Here is an 18,401-nt window from a genome sequence, read left to right on the forward strand (position 1 = left end):
TTATTTTTCCTCTATATCAGAGCATGTATTGATCACACATATCATGATCCAACTTAGCTAATGGACCTTTTATCCATCTACTGACAGTCACAGGAATCTGCAGACAAACTGTCATACTCTCAGTATTTTCTATCATAAACTTCATGTTTACAAGGAGGTTGGCACAATAAATAAGTCCATGGATAAGAATCACCACAAACTTTTAATCTGTCTTGTCTCTCAATCAAGAATAATCTTTTAATTCAGAAAGTGTAATGTTGATTGGCTTGAGACAATATGTTTTCCCTGTAAGAACTATAAATATCACTTTAATCTGAATAATTATATATACATTTTTGTACCTCTAAGGATATACCAAAATAATAAAACGAATTAAAATATGTGAATAACTAATGAAACTTTTATTTGTCACAAAATAAATTTAATAATAGTAGATTTTGTAATAAATATTTTTTATCATAAATTTAACTAATCATACAATACAGTCTCAGGGGCTATATTTCTCATAATAGGAGGTAATGAACACACTAAAAACAGTTTCTTCTACCTTCTGAATTTGTAATCGGTATTTCATTTCATCCAAACTGTATCTACTTATGTTGTATAAATACATTCGAAGGCCAGAATAAGGAACAAATCATTAAAAAATACTTTTTGTTTTAAGGAAGTGTCAGCTTAAAATAGTTACAATAAAACATGATTCCAATAGGTAGAGAGAGATGCCAGTCTCTTCACTGCAGGCCTGAGTAAATGGTATTACCTCTGTGGATCCTGTGAAGGCCACTTTGTCAATATCCATGTGAGAAGAGATGGCTGCCCCTGCTGTAGGCCCATAGCCAGGGACAATATTCACTACTCCAGGAGGAAACCCTGCCTGAAAGGCAAAAAGCAAAACTGTTAAAACACAACTCAGAATTTAATTCAAAAGAGAGGTGAGTATGGGATTGAGGCTGCTTCATTATGGTAATGTTCATCTTATGATTGCTCTCCCAGGAAAAATTCACCTAAGTGCCTTCATTCTTTATTCCTTATTATTATTATTTCATTTCTTAGCCCACATGAAAATAATTAGATGGGCTGCATTATAGAAAGATTCCTGGCGTGAGCCCAGAGTTTATGGATCACTACTCTCATGATGGCTCGCTCAAATTTCATAATAATAACTCAAAAAAGTAGTGTATATAAGAGTGTTTGGTGAATTACTTACCTGGAAGGAAAGCAACATATTTTATAAACTCCATCAGTAAAAATAAGAAGCTAAAGGGATCTCATATTTCTAGTTTGTAGCTATTGATTGCTCAGGGCATATCATCTGAGTTGCAAATCCCCACTGACATGATTTAGTAATATATTAGGAAAGCTAATCAGATCGCTTAGAATGGAACTTTACAGACCCATATCAATCCCAGCTGAAGAATTCAAGGAAGAAGAAGCAATGTGACCACTGAGTTGGGCACATTAAAATTTCATGTTATTTGCATCAAATTGCCTCATTTTAACATCTCTTTTGCTTATTATAAATTTTAAATAAAGAATATTTTAAAGATGTTAATTTGTATTTTCTGAAATTTAAGTTCTGGTAACTAACAGTTGTATAAGTTTGGGTAAGATAGGAAGGTCAAAGTGCAATGACCTGTTCTCAAGAAAAAACTATACTCATGCAATTCACATAGTTGATGAAAATAAGTTTGAAGTGCACTTTGCCATTTCTGGAGAAGAAAGAAAATGTATAGGAAACTATAAAAGAAAAGTGAATATAAACATGGACATGTGTTTGAAAATAATGTGGCCCAATAACATAAACAATCATATTGGCACAGTGGCCTGCAACCACCATATAGATGAAAACTAAAAACTTGTTTAAGTTTAAATAAATTTGCAAGACTCATCAGGACATCAGTAGAAGTTGCAAACTAGTTTAATATTTCAACATGTGAAAGAATGGTCTATTAATTGTAACATGAATTTATGCCCATTGATTTGGACAAAAGAAAGAAAAAAATCTGGTCATAAGATGACTGACTCCAAGCCCTTGAGTCTGGCTTTCTGTCTGCGTTTGGGTTGACTCCAGGAATCTCAGCCAGCAGTCCTGCTAGATGTGCCCCAACCACTGACGAGAACCATTTGTAAGTCAGGCAGCTTATAGTAGCACCAAATGGGGCCTTCTTGTTATAAATTAGGATGGCTGAATTCTTGTGCATGTTTTGATTTAGGAAACTTACCTCTTTTATCAAAGATGCCACATGAAGAGCAGTAAGGGGAGTTTGTTCTGCTGGTTTGACAATCACCGTGTTTCCACAGCTAAGGGCAGGCCCTATCTTCCAAATGAGCATGACCAATGGGAAATTCCACTAGAAAGCAATATTTAACAATAGAGTCTTTGTATTGCTCAAAGGCACATTTTCTAGTGTAACTTCTACATGATAAACTCCCATTCCCCACAGATGTTAACTAATAACTGTAGTAGTCTTATGTAATCATAGTGGATTCTATTGATGTGAACAGCAACTAGTAAATAATAAAAAGCTCTAAATAAACCAGATAGGAGAAGGGACCAGGAGAGAGCCCCAAAATTTAATTGGGTGCTGTTATTTCAAATAGCAGGAACAAAAAAAAAACCCTCATTACATGGTTTTGCATATAATTAAGTATATTGTGAGTTATTTTTGCTCAAAAAGTATGGTTATTCTCCTCTTTCCATAGGTCATTTGTTATATTCACTGAAAATTATTTGGTAGCATTTATCTCCAAGAGAAATAATTCTCTCTCTCTCTCTCTCTCTCTCTCTCTCTCTCTCTCTCTCTGTGTGTGTGTGTGTGTGTGTGTGTGTGCGCGCGCGCGCGTGCACGCAATTGTGTATTGCCAGGGATCTAACCCAGGGCCTGCTCGACCACTGAACTATACCCTCAGCCCAGAACAAATAATCTTTTTAAAAATGAAGATGTGTAAGGTCCAGAGGACAAGTGACTGTGTTTAGATCACAGCAAAATCAGTGACCAGCCATGTGAACTCAGACAAGTTACTTGTTTTCTGTTTATGATAGCATCATTTGCAAAATTGTCCTTAGGATTAATCAAGAAAGTAGGCCAAATCCTTAAACACATTAGCTACCATTAGTATTTAGAATTATGAGTTTTTACAGATTTTATTGGAATTTTGAACTGATGAGAAATTTCATTAAAAATGTTGATATGATTATACTTCAACCTCAATGGGGCAAAAGATTAGTAATTGACACTTCCTCAACTAAGAACTTCAGGACAATTTGCCATCTTTTCATTCGGCCTTTTCAAGTATATCAGCCCTGTTTAGAGAGTCTCCTATTCATTGGGCTTAAAAGGAAATACTCAGGATTAAATTTAAAAATTGCTATTTTCTTTCAGAGGAATTTGGAGCATGAGATTCTTTTATCTAAGAGTACCATATATTTCCTACAGTGCTCCAAACGTCTCTGATATCATTTCTTTCATTTTAATTAAAAAGTATATTTCACCATTTGAGCTCTCTTTGCTACTTTTGTCCATGATTAGGAGTCTAAACAGGAGACCAAGAGTGTTGGAGTGTAGAGGGTCACACTACATTGCACTGAAGTGGTGTCTCACAGCAGACACACCCACACGGAGTACTTTGTCATTCACTTGTAAATCACCGCCATTGAGAAGAAAGTGTAATATAGCTTTCTGAAAACAACCCATAGAGGAACAGGCTTTATTTATTAATGTGGTAAAAATACTAAAACACCCTCAGGAGACATGCCAGGATATGGATAGGCTTCTGAATTACCCAGTTCATATTTTGTCACAGAAAAGGCCTGGTTCAACAAGTCCTATTTGAAATTTACATCACATCTAACACACAAGCATCCAATTATGTTGGAGAAAGTTTCATCACTAAACTGAACAGAATTAGAGCCCCTTCCCCACCCCCCAACCTTCATTGGAAATCCTATACGAAAACAACTTACAGGAATGATTTGGCCACATACACCAATAGGTTCATGTCTTGTATAAGTGAAAAAGTCTCCATCTGAAAAACAAAGCACACACCCAATCCTAAGAAGACAAATGTGTTTACCATTCATAGAGTAGTAGTTTGAAGGTAGTGTGAGAGAAAGAAGTAAACAGTAGCATAGTAATAGTAATTCATGCCCGTAATCCTAGCTACTCAGGAGGCTGAGGCAGGGGGATTATAAGTTTGAGACCAGATGGGGCAACTTAATGAGACCCTTTCTCTAGATTCAAGCCCCAGCACTAGAAAAACAACAACAACAAAGCCTTTTATCCAACAATTTACTAAATAAAAAAATCAAGTCTTTGGAATGATAAAAACCATACAATTAAGTTAGTTCAAAGCAAAGACGCAAAATTGGAAAAGATCCGAATCATAATTAATTCTTTATCTCATCATCTAAGAAGGCTGTTTTCTATATTATTTTCATTCTCCAATTTTTATAGAAGAAATGAAAGGAGGTCAGATCATCTTTAGCTAAAAGAAAAATTGTGCTCAAATGTGTTTTTAGGAGCTTAAAATTCGACCTGTAATATAATCTGTTTTTAAAAGGTGATGTGATTTTAAAAAATAGTATAATTAAAAAATATATCTCCCTGTTAGTAATAAGCCTTTCTACTGACTCATTCTAACATATTGTTTTGCCTACCAAACACAGAAGTAAATTCTCTTAATCCATGAAGAAAATGCCCATAATAAAAGACATTTCTTTTCCACATACATTTGACTAATTCATATGCCTCAGAGTTTGACATGGTCACTCTGTGAGTTTCATGGTTCTCTGGGTTCTGTGCTGGTCTGGTTCCTGCAGGAGCCTCCTGAATATTAAGAAGAACTCTCCTTAAGATGTACATGCACTTTAAGTGGCTTTTCCGTTTTTCCTGAGGATGAAGTATAGTAGTTTCCATACCTAGCCCATTTCTTGTTAGTACTATGGTCTCATTCTCCTGTTTTAACTTCCTGGCTGTCACTTCTAACCTACTGGATGCTCCAATTAGATTGAAAATGCACATCAGGGCCAATTCTGGAGGCATTCTGAATTTCTAATGCCAATGTTTGTATAAGTTAAATTTCTATCTTTGATGTTTTTGAAAATCATGCTTTTTTCCAATAAAAATTTTTTTCATATTTCTATTCTGCTATGTGTATACCCCACTAAAATAATATATACATACACATGAATGTGTAATACACAAATTCTTAACTCAGGCTATAAACATAGTCTCATCTTAATTTGAAGGTATTTGAAACAAATCAATAAATTAGTTTGTTTAATTAACCTGGTCTAACTGTACTGAGTTTGAACAGGCACAGATAACCATCCTTAATTCATACATGCAAAGAGACTTAAATAATTACATTACAGAAAGGGTATAAAGGTTACTATGGGAATGAAACCCAAATAAATAATTTGAGGTCAGCTTTGAAAAGTTTGGGCCCTTAAAGGCAGAGATGTCTCAAATCAGTAATTGGGGCCATAAGAATATTCTTACTTAATATTTTCTAAAATATCCACAGTGTTATCTTCTGTATGATTGTGCTGAAGCAACTTTAAAAGTGGTTTGTTGAATCTTCACAGAATTTCTAAGTTCAGAATTGTGTTGGCTCAAAGTCAAGGGGAAAATAATTTTGCCTTATTTGGTTGACATCTTTAAAAGTGAGGGTTTGAAATTACTCAGCTCTATAGTAATCACTTCCTCCCTATGCTCAGCCCTGGTGGTCTCCCAAGTTACTTACCAATCGGTATGGTACGGCCCTGGACCTTGTCAGCCCAGCCTGCACAGTAGCGTAATGTTTTTATGCAGCCTCCTAGATCCATCAGATACGCATTAGAAAACAGTTTTCCAGCATTCATTGACTCCATTGTCTGAAAAACAAATCAGTCTCCAAATATAAAATTCCACAAAACTTTTTGATTAATAATATATGACCAATATTTTGAATAGTCATGTGTTAGAGAATTTTGGAAATAGAAGACATTTTAACTCAACTTCTCTTACCTTCTCTTTTTAAATACAGACTTTAAAAAGTTAAAATAATCTGTTTATGTTCATATGGAAAGATCTGTGTAGAATGAATAGTGAGATTCTGGTTGTTAAACCCTAGCGCTCTTTCTTTCATATTCTGGGTGTCTTCCAGCTAACCAACATTTCAAGAGTTGATCCCAATTTGATATGTACCCAGCTGTTAAAATGGTACAATATTTCATTTATAATCCAACTATAGTGACAATTTAGTGTTAGGAATATAATAACCAACAACCATTAAAAAGCCAGAGTTTTATAGAGAGTTTAATAACCAATAACCATTTTAATTTTTGTGTTCCACCTGGATATAACTGATTTATTCACATAAACTTAACATCTGGATATTTCATTAATGAATTTTCTTCAACAGAATTTTCAATTACAAAACTCCTAGTTTAGGTACTCTCATCATAACTATCATTTGAATGGTCTAGCAGCATACCTATTATACATACCTAGCAACATACCTATTGTGACTTGTCTCTTCCTTCACTGTTAGGCAGAACTTTCAAGTGCTCTTTGGGTTCTAGTGTTCTGCTGGGATGGTTCTCTGACAGGAATGTACAGATGCCTAACTTCTAAAACTGTTCTGCCTCTGTACTATTCTGTCCCACCATCCCAAATTTAAACAAATAGGACTTTTTCATATCTGTTCTTTTTCCCCCATCAGCTCTCATGGTGATAGAGATAGTCAGCACTCTCAACCCAAAAAGCAGACAGATGAGAAGAGCCAAGTTTTAGCAAATGCTGCTTTCTTTCTTTTATTGGACAAGGGGTTAATACAGTTTTATTTCATCTGGCTTCTGGTTCTATACTTTTGCATGTTTTGAATTATAAGGACCATAACAAATTGTCCTTTGATTAACTATAATTGACATTGATTATTTTTAAATAAAATGTAGGGCTCTTTGTTATTATCACTTTAAGACTCAAAAGGTAATAAAATTGATTCTAAAATCTCATCTGGGTATTAGTTTATATGAAATTGTCTTTACTATAATTATTTTATATGAAATTGTCTTTACCTGGCCAAGAAGACAAAAAAATGCCCTCCCCTACATATTATGTGCTGACTCATCTACAAGCTAAAATTTAAGAAAACAAATCTGGCACACACATAAAAATATGCAACTTTTAAGAACATATTAAAAAATATATTTTCTTTATTCTTTGCCTATTTCATCTGTGAAAAAAATCACATTATTTAATTCTGCAACACATCATTTAATTATGAGTATGTTAACAGACACATTTCAGGAAGGTAAAATGTGGCTGTGTAGTAAATATTTTGGTGGGCTAGACTAACAGGAAATAAGCTTTTTTTTTTTTTTTTCAGGGAAATAATTTGAGCACTTTCAACAAAGTCAATGAGATTTTCCACTGTAAGAGTTCAGTGGTCAACCAAGTTTAAGAATCCAAGTGTATCCTTCCAGGAGATTCTTACTGCATGTGATTTTGTTAGGGGAGCTGAGAAGGTCTGGAGTAAAGGAAAGAAATTTGTTTAATTTGGTTTAAGTGGTTGCCAAAGTTTAGACTGTAGAATCTGTTCTGGGAGCAGATGTCATCATCTGGAACTGGCATTCAGATTACTACTTGAGATAATCTCAAATCCTACCCCAGATCTGGAGATGAGGTCTTTTCATTTTAATTTTAGATTTCATATAGTGCTCACTAGATCCAAATCAGCTTGCCAATTCATACAGTGAATGCTTTTTAGAGCTCTCACTGGGCATCTGGTTTGGTTAATACTCACGGCCAGCAGCAGACGATCTCTTTCAATTAAGTCAGCCAACTTGTATAGTAGGCGTCCCCTCTCTGAAGCATCCATAGTGCGCCATGGAGAGCCAATCTGAAAAGCCTGTCTTGCAGCCTTCACAGCTTTATCAACGTCTGCCTGTTAGTCACAGAGAATTCAGTGCAGTAGACTCAACACATTGGACAAGCAAACCTAATGGCAATAACCCTATAAAATAGACTGTAGCTCCTTATGAACAGATGCCGTGTCTCCATTAGACCAATGTCTAGCACATTCTATGCACTCAACGACAAGGTGAGGTAATGACACCTGCAGGATAATCTTGGGAATGATCAGTTCCATATACCCCGCCCATGTTTGATTTCTTGGAATATAAATTTTATAATATTCTAATAGTTGCCCTCATTTGAGTATTGCCCATATTTCAAGTAATGTTCCAGTAACTATATTCATATTAACTCATATTATTCTCAATAATCTTATAGGACAAAAATGTTTCCCATTTTACAGATGAAGAAACTGAAGCATATCAAAAGAAAAGAGACCCAGTCTTTGCCCTCTTGCTCTTTCCAGGCGGTATCAGCGCAGGTGGCTCTTGTTGGCCAGGAGCTGCTGGAAAAGTTGGAGGCCATGGGTGGAGCAGGTCTATGGGACCAGGAGTCTTGGCTGTGCATCTGGTACAATGAGAAAGTGTAGGAGATGGCATGGAGTGATCTAGGAGTAATGAAGTCCAAAGAGAAACATGCTTTAAAAAAATATCAGCTTTGGGCCTGGGGTTGTGGCTCAGTGGCAGAGCATTTGCCTAGCATGCATGAGGCACTGGGTTTGATCCTCAGTACCACATAAAAAAATGAATAAACAAAATAAAGGCACTGTGCCCATCTACAACTAAAAGAGAAATTCTTTAAAAAAAAATATCAGTGTGCCAGGCACAAAGCGGCACATGCCTGTAATCTCAGCTTCTTAGGAGGCTGAGGCAGGAGGATTGTAAGTTCACAGGTGGCCTCAGAAATTTAGTGAAGCCCTAAGCAACTTAGGGAGACCTTGTTTCAAAATTAAAAAAAAATAAGAAGGGCTGGGATATGGGTTCAATTTCCAGTTGTTGTTGTTTTTTTTTAATTCTCAGAATAAAAAATTCTCAGTATTAAAAAGTAGGAGGGGATCAGCCTCTGCACAGAATGAAGCAGAATCCTGCCATTTGGGAGGAGGAAGTCCAGATGCCTGGAGGAAATGTCAGGCAGGGGCAAGTTAGGGGGCTTGTCCCTAATTTTTGATGGGCTATTCCTAATAGGCATACTGATCACAATGAAGTAGGAGATAGAGTAGAAAGTTTTGTGGGGCAGATGAGGGAAATCAAGTGGAAGACTAGGAAGCAGCAGATGAGATGTTATATGAGCTTCCAAACCCCCGAACCTGACAACCATTATGACTTTTGCCTCATACCTCAAATCCCAAGGTTTTACAGGATGGCCACTGTACTGCAGTCTTGTATCTTTGTGATTTACCTTTTCTGTGTAACTTTTGGTATTTCCTCTTTCCAGTTTCTGACTGAATATTGTTTTGTCTGTCTAAAAGTTTCTGTCGGCAGGACAATTTTACCAGTTTTAGAAAAAAAACATTCCTTTTACAATATGAAATTAATCCGCAGTTTTAAAAGCAAAGGAGAGAGAGAGACAGAGAGACAGAGAAAAAGACTAGCCCAAAGTCAATAACTCTAAGTGAAGTTGAAGTGGCTGAACTGAGTTTTAAAGAGAGCCTATCTGACTATAAGACCCTTTATGACACATTTTAATTCTTCAACTATAAAAGTTCCTGTCATCGAGGACTGAATAGGAACTTTCCTTTGCTAATGAAGAGTAGACATTATAAATGTGTGCTCATTTCTTTTGTGCAAAAGGGAAAAGGCATAGAAGTAGTGGAACTGTTCTACAGAAGGGTCCGTCTACCTGTGATAAGCCCAGTTGGGTACAAAGAGATCCTTTAGGTAAAAGTAGTTTCTTTTTATTAATAACACACTGCTTGAAACTACATTGATTCAAGCAAAAGTTGAATAACAGATGACGTTCACACTCAGTGAGCAGGTCTGGCTTCTTATCTTCATTCACACTTTTTCTTCTTGTGTTTTTCTCTGCCACATATACTCTTGTTTCCTAACCCACCTCAGTTACAAATTTGGCCTACACATCCCTGTTCAGACCTTTTCTCATTTCCTACAGAATGTATCTACCACAAATATCACCACTTCTTTTACTTCTTCATGTCATTGTTGATCCTGTCCTGTCAGTTGCAAACACCTTAAAAGCACAGTCATGCCAACAGTTTTTTGCACGTAGGACTGACCACTACGGGGAACTCCATAAATGATAATGACATCATAAGGCCAGTAGATTACAACATTTTGCAGAAGACATAATTCCCTTCGAGAATTAGAGCAGGAGGAAAGAAACTACCCTTTTTTTTTTTTTGTCATTGTTGCTCACAATCTGAATTGATATCGCCTCCTCCTTGGTGAGGCATGGATCTCATATTAATATTCCTCTCCTCAGATTGTATTCAAGAAGCCCCAATCTTACAATTCTGCAAATTAAAATGCAAATAAATAAACTATTTTCACAGCACCAGATGCTCCCAGATTTATCATAGAGTTACATCCTAATGAACCTGCAGTAAGTTGAAAGTATCATGAATTGAAAATGCATTTAATGCACCTGACATATGACACATCATAGCTTAGGCTTAATGTGCTTAGAACACTTAATGCCTGTCTTATACTAAAGTGTTGATTATTTCTCATTTTATTTTTTGATTACAGTACACTGTTGCAACGTGCAGTACAGTATTGGTTATTTACCCTCTTGTTGTGAGGCTGCGTGAGAGCATTGCCCAGCATTGCACAGAGAATATTAAACTGGATATTGCTAGCCTGGGGAAAGATCAAAACTGACAATTCATAGTACAATTTCTACAGAATTTGTATTGCTTTTGCATCTTTGTAAAGTTGAAAAATGATGTCAAAACATTGTAAATCAGGTAACATCTGTATTCATCACCAAATTAAGATGAACTGAGGCAACAGCAGTTTCTTAGAAGTATAATCTGTCCTGATTAGTAATAATATTTACTGACTACAAGAAAAGACTCTTTAATTATAATACATCACACACTGGTGTATCTCACTGTCAAACTTCTAGGAGAATAATGAGTACATATAATAAAACATATGCAATTGTTGCCTGCTTGCCTAAGAAATATATATACATTGCATATTTTGGGGCATTCAGTTAATCATATCAATTGCTTATTTTGTTTTATGCCATAAATTCTGAAATTTTTAAAAAGTAAATGCAGAGAGCACTGTTTGGGGTTTTTTTTTTAAAAAAAGCAAACCACAAGAATCTGAGATTGCTGGCATGATCTGTAGATCCCAAGACTTATAAAACATACACAGCCCTGTGTTTAAACATCTGTGTGACACGGCTTTCACTTGGATGCTTCTGCTCACTGTTCTGCCATTGGCCTTAGCCAAATATGGGCTATCATAGGCAGCCTGGCCTCCCAAGGGATGTGGAGACACTGGCTTCAAGACAAGTAGTTCTGCCATACAGAACCCATCCCTGGAGAATGCTGCTAAAAATAAACATGCTTTGTGGTATGTCTTTTGAAACATGTCTGTCTCTCTCTTGTTCACATCTTATATTTAATCTTTCAGGAGTAAAAATAGAGTAATTGCCGTTTATTATTTTTGAAGAAAATAACCCAGATTTTAATTATGATTCCTCTCAAGCTGTGTAAGTTTTGAGGTGTCCAATGGTCCATCCATCCATCTAAAGACTTCCCACACACTCCACTCTGTAGCATTTCTATCATCAGTCTGCTAATGACAGAATGGTAAAATAAAAAATATTTTAAAATATTCAACAAATGAGAGGGACATAAGACCAAACAATTTATCCTACCATATTATAAACCATGAAAACCACAGTAATCCCTCGGTATCCAAGAGAAATTAGTCCCAGGATACCCCTATAGATTACTAAAGCCCACAATGCTGGGAGTTTTATACAAAGTGAAATGGTATTTGTATATAACGTATGCACATTCTCCCATCTACTTTAAATTACCTTGGATGACTTATAATGCCTGTGACAATGTAAATGCTGTTTAAATAGCTGTTACACTGCATTGCTTAGGAAATGATGACAAGAGCAAGAAGCTGCTATGCATTCAACATAGACACAACCATGTTAGGCCGGACTTCCTCACAGCATAACCATGGTGGGATGAATCCACACATGTGGAATTTGTGCACTTGGAATTTGTTATATAAGGGTGTGCCTTATATAATTTACTTATATTTACAACTACATAATACTCATATTTCAATTGATCTATTATGTAAATGAAATATTGTGTCACAATTTCTTTGAGGTTCAGTTTTCTCATCTTTAAAGTCAAGGTAAGTTATTTCATAGGGTTGTGTTGAAGATCAAATAAGCTAACCCCTGATACACAGCTTCCATGTGACAGGCATTCAATGTTCACTAGATGGAAGCAATTTCTTACTATAGTCAAAGCAGCATGAAAATGACTCTCAGCAATTTCAGTATGTTTTAATAAATAGTTCCTTTCAGTTTTTACTTCTCTTTACCATTGTGGGTACTTATCATTTCATTGTCAACAGCTCCCCCAAGTTCATTGTCTTCCCTCCCCAGCTGCCTTGCCTATGACTACCAGAATAATCTTTCCTCATAGAGCTTTATCTTATCACTTTCCTTTTCAATGTTTGCAACGGCTACCCTTTTATCTGCAATCCCAAGGCCAAACTCCTTTGGCTGGTTTTCAAAGTCCAAACTTCTGGGGCCCCACCTCACCTGCTCAAAATTGTTGTTCATACTTTTTTTTTTTTAATCTATCTGACTCTGCTCTTTCTCATCTTTGCTCTCATAATTTTCTTTGTCAAGAAGGTTCTACTAGCACATCTCTTTACTTTCAAAATCCTATACATTTTTCAGGACCCAGCTTAAATATCCCAACCTACTTCAGTCATTGGCAGTTTAATCTGGCTGGATGATAGTTACTCATTAAGATCTTACCATGCTGTGGGTGCTAAGATAAGTACTTTGTAGGCCCCCAAGTTCCAGTGTAATCAGTATCACAGGCTTTGCCTTACAGGTGAGTAGACTTTGTGGACTGAAATCTAGCAGATAGTAGAACCAAAGTTGGATCCTATATCTGGCCTCCAAATCTAGAGTTCTGTCTGTCTCTCTTAATAATGTCTCCTTAATAATGAGTATTTACGGTTATCTATATTACAAACATACTACTTCTTATTATTCTGGAACTGTAATATGCATTTAATAAATATTTAATAATTTGTTTAACTACCTTATCATATTACACTGATGTTATATAAGTGTGTACCTTATATAATTTACTTATATTTACAATTACATAATACTCATATTTCAATTGATCTATTATATAACAAATGCTTGATATTATTCAAAACTATTAGGAAGAAAGTAATTTTTTAAAAAACTTTCAAGGTCAGATTTTTTTAAAAATTTTAATTCCAGAACTTGTATTTCCAGAAATATAATTTTTTAATTAACCAGAAAACAATTTGGTGCATTTACTGAAATTCATAACCATCAATATCACTGTTGCTTATGGCACTGACATATTCCCCAGGCTGAGTACAGAAAGACAATTTGAATGATGGAGAGATATTAAATGCCTCTTCAGCCTATTTAAGGAAGAGTTAAACTTTTCAGTCACTCCCAGATGGTACATTTCCATGTTAAATTCATTCAGAGATGGAGAAAATAGTTATCAGACCAGTTTTCCTTTTACACCTGCCACAAGCACTTACTTTAATGGACTTTTACTTTTATCCCCAGCAATTATTTGTTAGGTCATGCTTTAATATTAAAAGCAGATTTGAGGATTAGTCCATACAGCCTCAAAGAGCCACTGAAGTGAAAAGAAAACAGTTCCCACCCACATGAGTGCTTTGCTTTGTAGCCTCCATTTGTTCTTGGCTCTCCTTCTTTCTTTAGGATACTATTGAAAGGCTGGATACTGCTAATTGTTGGCTTCATTCTGCTCATAAATTAAATCCCTAAAGCCTTTTGGCTAATTATCTAAAGAGTCAATTCCAGAATATTAGGTTTACTGTGACCATGTAGTTGACTAGATTTGGACCTTTAAATAGACAATATTTACTATGCATATGCTTGCTGGCAAAATTGTTTGAACAATAATAACTCTTTTAGAAAGAAAAGTTTTTGAAAAATTCCCAAAAGAACACTCCTCTAGAAATGTTGAATGTTAAGCAAACAGTTGCTTATCATAAACAGTTTGTATCACCAACAGTTTAGCTGGGGTGATCAAATGTCCAGCCAATCAGCTTAGCTTTTGGACTTGAAGCTTTGCTGAATGTATAAAGTGTTTTTGGCCTATTCTCTGGGCAGGAGTAATGGTCAGTAAGCACAGAGCGGATCAGTGGCAAACATTTCTATAACTTCTGGTGTCACCATCAGCTTTCCTTTACAACATTTTAAGAAGAAGGTAAATCCACAAATAGTGCCAAGAAAAATCCTCAGACTGCCTGACAAGGTTTCATGTAGATTCTAGGCATAGAGATTTGTTTTCCTGGTGAAACTAATCTCAGTGGCAAAGTAATCCAATGGCAAAGCTAAATGTTCAAGGCTCCAGGGTTAAAACATCAAGTATATTGTTTTCTTTGGTTAATTGCAAACTACAAACAGATCCTCAGTCTTCCACTTGAGTGGCATTTATGCCTATGTAAAGAAGGAGGAGACAACTGTCAGGGGCCCAGGCTGTGCACACCTAGGCCTTTATTGCTTTATTTTACTTCCTCAGGCTTGTTAGAGTCACTCAAGCAACTAGAGGAACATTTGAAATAATGTGTGCATCTATAAAAGTCTCTGATAGAAGATATTTGTTTCTTTTTTTAACATGAAGAATACCATAGGCTTCTGGGCATCCTACAGCACTTTGCCAGGGTTGGTCAGTGTTTCTCTGTCCAACCTTAGAGATGTAGAGTGACTGTCATAATAGAGTTTCTAATAATCAACTTTTTTACCTATAAAAATCCATGCCCCCGTCATATCTATACCCAGCTGACTTTCAACAAAGGCATCAAGCACACATTGAAGAAGAGAGGTTTAATAAATGGAGCTGGGAAAACTGGATATCCACATGCAGAAGAATAAAACTGGACTTCTATCTCTCGCTACATATGAAATAAACTCAAAATGGATCAAATACTGAAATTAAAGGCCCGAAACTGTTAGAAATCAGAAAAAACACATAGGGAAACCCTTTACAACATTAGTCTAGGCAATGCTTTTTTGGATAGGACCCCAAAAGCACAAGCACCAAATGCAAAAATTGACAGAGGGTTTATATCAAACTAAAAATTTCTGCCCAGAAAGTGAACAAACTACAAATGGGAGGGAAAGAATTGTCAGCTATTCATGTGACAGGAATTAATATCTAGAATATATAATGAATTGAAACAATAGCCAAAATAAAAACCACCCACAAATAATCTGATTTAAAATTGGCAAACGATCTGGACATTTCTCCAAAGAAACTGTTTGACATCACTACTGATCAGAGAAATGCAAATCAAAACTACAGTGGATTGGTACCATCGTCCCCTAATCAAAAGAGTTATTAATAAAACAAACAAATAAAAAATAGATGCTAGAGAGGATGTGGAGGAAAACGAACCCTCATACTCTTTTGGTTGGAATATAAATTAGGACAATCATCATGGAGAACAGAATGAAGTTTCCTCAGAATCAACTAAAAGTTGAACCGTCATTATGACTCAGATACCTCATTTCTGAGTATATATATATATATATAAAGAAAATGAAACTAGTTGATCAAAGAGGTACCTGCAATCTATTTACATTAGACAAGATATGGATTCTACATGTCAGCATATAAATGGATAAAGAAAATGTGGTTTATATGCACAATATAAAATGATTCAGCCATGTGAAGAACAAAATCCTGTCATGTGTGACTAAATGGATGGAGCCGGAGGACATTACGTTAAGTAAATAAGCCAGGCACAGAAAGACAAATGCTGCATGAGTTTACTCATAGATGGAAACAAACAAACAAACAAAAAGTTGATGACAAAGAAAAGAGCACGATAGAGATTACTAGAGACTAAGAAAAGGAGGTAGAAAAAGTAGCAGAAGGAGGTTGGATAATGGGTTCAAAATATAGTTAGCAGCTGGCGCGGTGGCACACATCTGTAATCCCAGCAGCTGGGAAGACTGAGGCCGGAGGATCAAGAGTTCAAAGCCAGCCTTAGCAACCGTGAGGTGCTAAGCAGCTCAGTGAGACCCTGTCTCTAAATAAAATAGGGATGTGACTCAGTGGTTGAGTGTCCCCGAGTTAAATCCCTGGCACCCTCCATCTTCCCCACCCTCCAAAAAAAAAAAAATATATATATATATATATATAGCAAATTTTAGTGCTTTGCACCACAACAGGGTAACTACAGTTTACAACAATATAATATATATTTTATGAGTAACTAGAAGAGAGAAGTTCATAGGTTCTAAAGATAAACAGTGTTGAATATGTGAGATTGTAGAAAGGATAATTACACTGACTTGATCATTACACATTGTGTATACATATTGAGTTATCACATTACCCCATAAATATGTGCAAATATCATGGGTCAATTAAACAAATTTATGTCCCCAATTAAATACCAACCTTGAGAAAGTTATCATTTGGGGTTTAATACTTTAATTCAGTGGTTCTCAAAATGTATACCCCTACTTCCTTCCCAAAGAACAATATCAGCAATACCTGAGGATTTGTTAGAAATGCAAATTTGTGAGAAATGCAAATTATCAAGCTCTACTCTAGTATTATGGAAACAAATTCTAGAGAAAAGTGTGGATCTGTGTCTTAAGACTTCTTCCAGGAAGTTCTGATGTATACCAAATTTTCAGCATTACTGCCTTGGCAGTGATCATCAGCACTAGCAGAACTTCATGGAAGAGAACGTTTCTGCATTCACCTGTTCAACTGCATTAAAGCATTGCCAGAAACTGAGATGCAGTGTTGATCTCCACAAGAGTACATTGTCTCAGACTAAGTAATCCATACCTATATAACACCAGGGTTATCAGCAAATACAATGCTCTATGATGACACAGAAGAGAGAAATTCTACCTGGGAAGGTTCAAGACGGCTTGAAAGAAATAAAAAACACTGTAATGACGGAGGTTTTATGTGCCTGGAACTTTTGAAAATCTTTGTATGTATCATTTATCCCTCCATGTATTTATTATTTATTTATTTTAAACAAAAGGACCAGGAGCTCAAAAAGGGTAAGTACAAACATGGAACCTCTGTACTGTTATTATAGATGGTGATTTGAACTATTCCTGAGGCCTGAGCTCTGGACATGCACATAAGCAGTGATCAGCAAGCAGTGTTTGGGGAGTGACATTGGGCATGGTGAAGTTGGAACTTGTAGCTCAAAGTGGTGGCCTGGGACAGAAGCCATAGAAAAGTGTTGAGTAATACTATAAAGGACCTTTGTGTGTGTGGATACCTCCCCTAAGGCAACAAGAAGCCAAGTAAAGAATTTATGCATGGTTGACTCATTAGGATGTGAAGAAAGTGAAATCTGAAAGCAAGTGACACATGTTCATTCTATTCTGTTTCTACTACTTAAATTGTTGACTCCTTTGCCGAAGCACTCTGGTTTCTGCTCTTTGGTCTCACTTTGATCTGATAGTATTTCAGTCTGAATCCAAAGTCTCTTGAAAAATCCAAACAGGCCCTCAGCTTTCTCGCTATGTTGGAATAGGCCAGTGTGACTCAGTCAGTACTTTGAGATTTGTGATCTCATGGATTGAGGCTAAGGGAATGAAAAGTGGAAACTGGACAGGAACATGTGATTGTTACAGTCAACGCTATGATCTAATCTTTATAATAATTTCAAGGTAAAGCAGTAACCATGCTACTCACAGGTTCTGGGGGCAGGACAGCACCAGAAAGCTGGTTTCATTGCTTGTTAGCAGTATCACCTGGAGTAAATCACTCACCCCTTCTATTCTGCCATTTAGCATCATTTGGAAAACAAACTAAAAGTGCACGTTCTTCATAAAGCTGCTCTAATTAACTTAAAACAGTATTTAGAATTTTAAAAATTGTCACTCAATAAGTTTGTTTTTTTGTTTTTGTTATTAAAATAAAACAATTATTCAATTTAAGTCATTTTAAAATTCAATTTAAAATGTTTTTATTAATATCAATAAGATGATTCTTGATGAAATAACTTGGAAATATATTAACCTTTGTTTTAGTTTCATCTAGCAACTTAATGATTTTATATGATTAAGGATTTCTCTCTTTATTAGACCTATGACCAATCCTTCTTTATTCAGTCTGAAGTGTATAATAAAGCTAGACATTATTTCAGTTAAAAATAATCAAGGAAAAGTAATATGCAAAAAATCATTATAACACCTGGAGCATAGGCTCATTATCATTACAGGACCATCAAGTACTCTTCATGAACCAAGGGTAACCTGGAA

General features: G+C 35.8%; 1 protein-coding gene across 2 annotated transcripts in view; it reads right to left on the reverse strand.

Moving 5' to 3' along the window:
- The window catches only part of ALDH1A1 (aldehyde dehydrogenase 1 family member A1), a 141,127-nt gene that overhangs the window by 17,399 nt on the left and 105,327 nt on the right, over nt 1-18,401 (reverse strand). For both annotated transcript variants that reach the window (XM_081279366.1, XM_081279365.1), the window contains 5 exons: nt 7,789-7,929; nt 5,746-5,875; nt 3,965-4,026; nt 2,223-2,351; nt 761-874 (listed from right to left, as the gene is read on the reverse strand). In XM_081279366.1, the coding sequence (XP_081135492.1) occupies nt 761-874; nt 2,223-2,351; nt 3,965-4,026; nt 5,746-5,875; nt 7,789-7,929 (576 nt within the window). The remainder of the gene's footprint in view (nt 1-760; nt 875-2,222; nt 2,352-3,964; nt 4,027-5,745; nt 5,876-7,788; nt 7,930-18,401) is intronic.

The sequence above is a fragment of the Spermophilus citellus genome (assembly GCF_964194105.1).
Source record: "Spermophilus citellus genome assembly, chromosome: 2".
Lineage (NCBI taxonomy): Eukaryota > Metazoa > Chordata > Mammalia > Rodentia > Sciuridae > Spermophilus > Spermophilus citellus.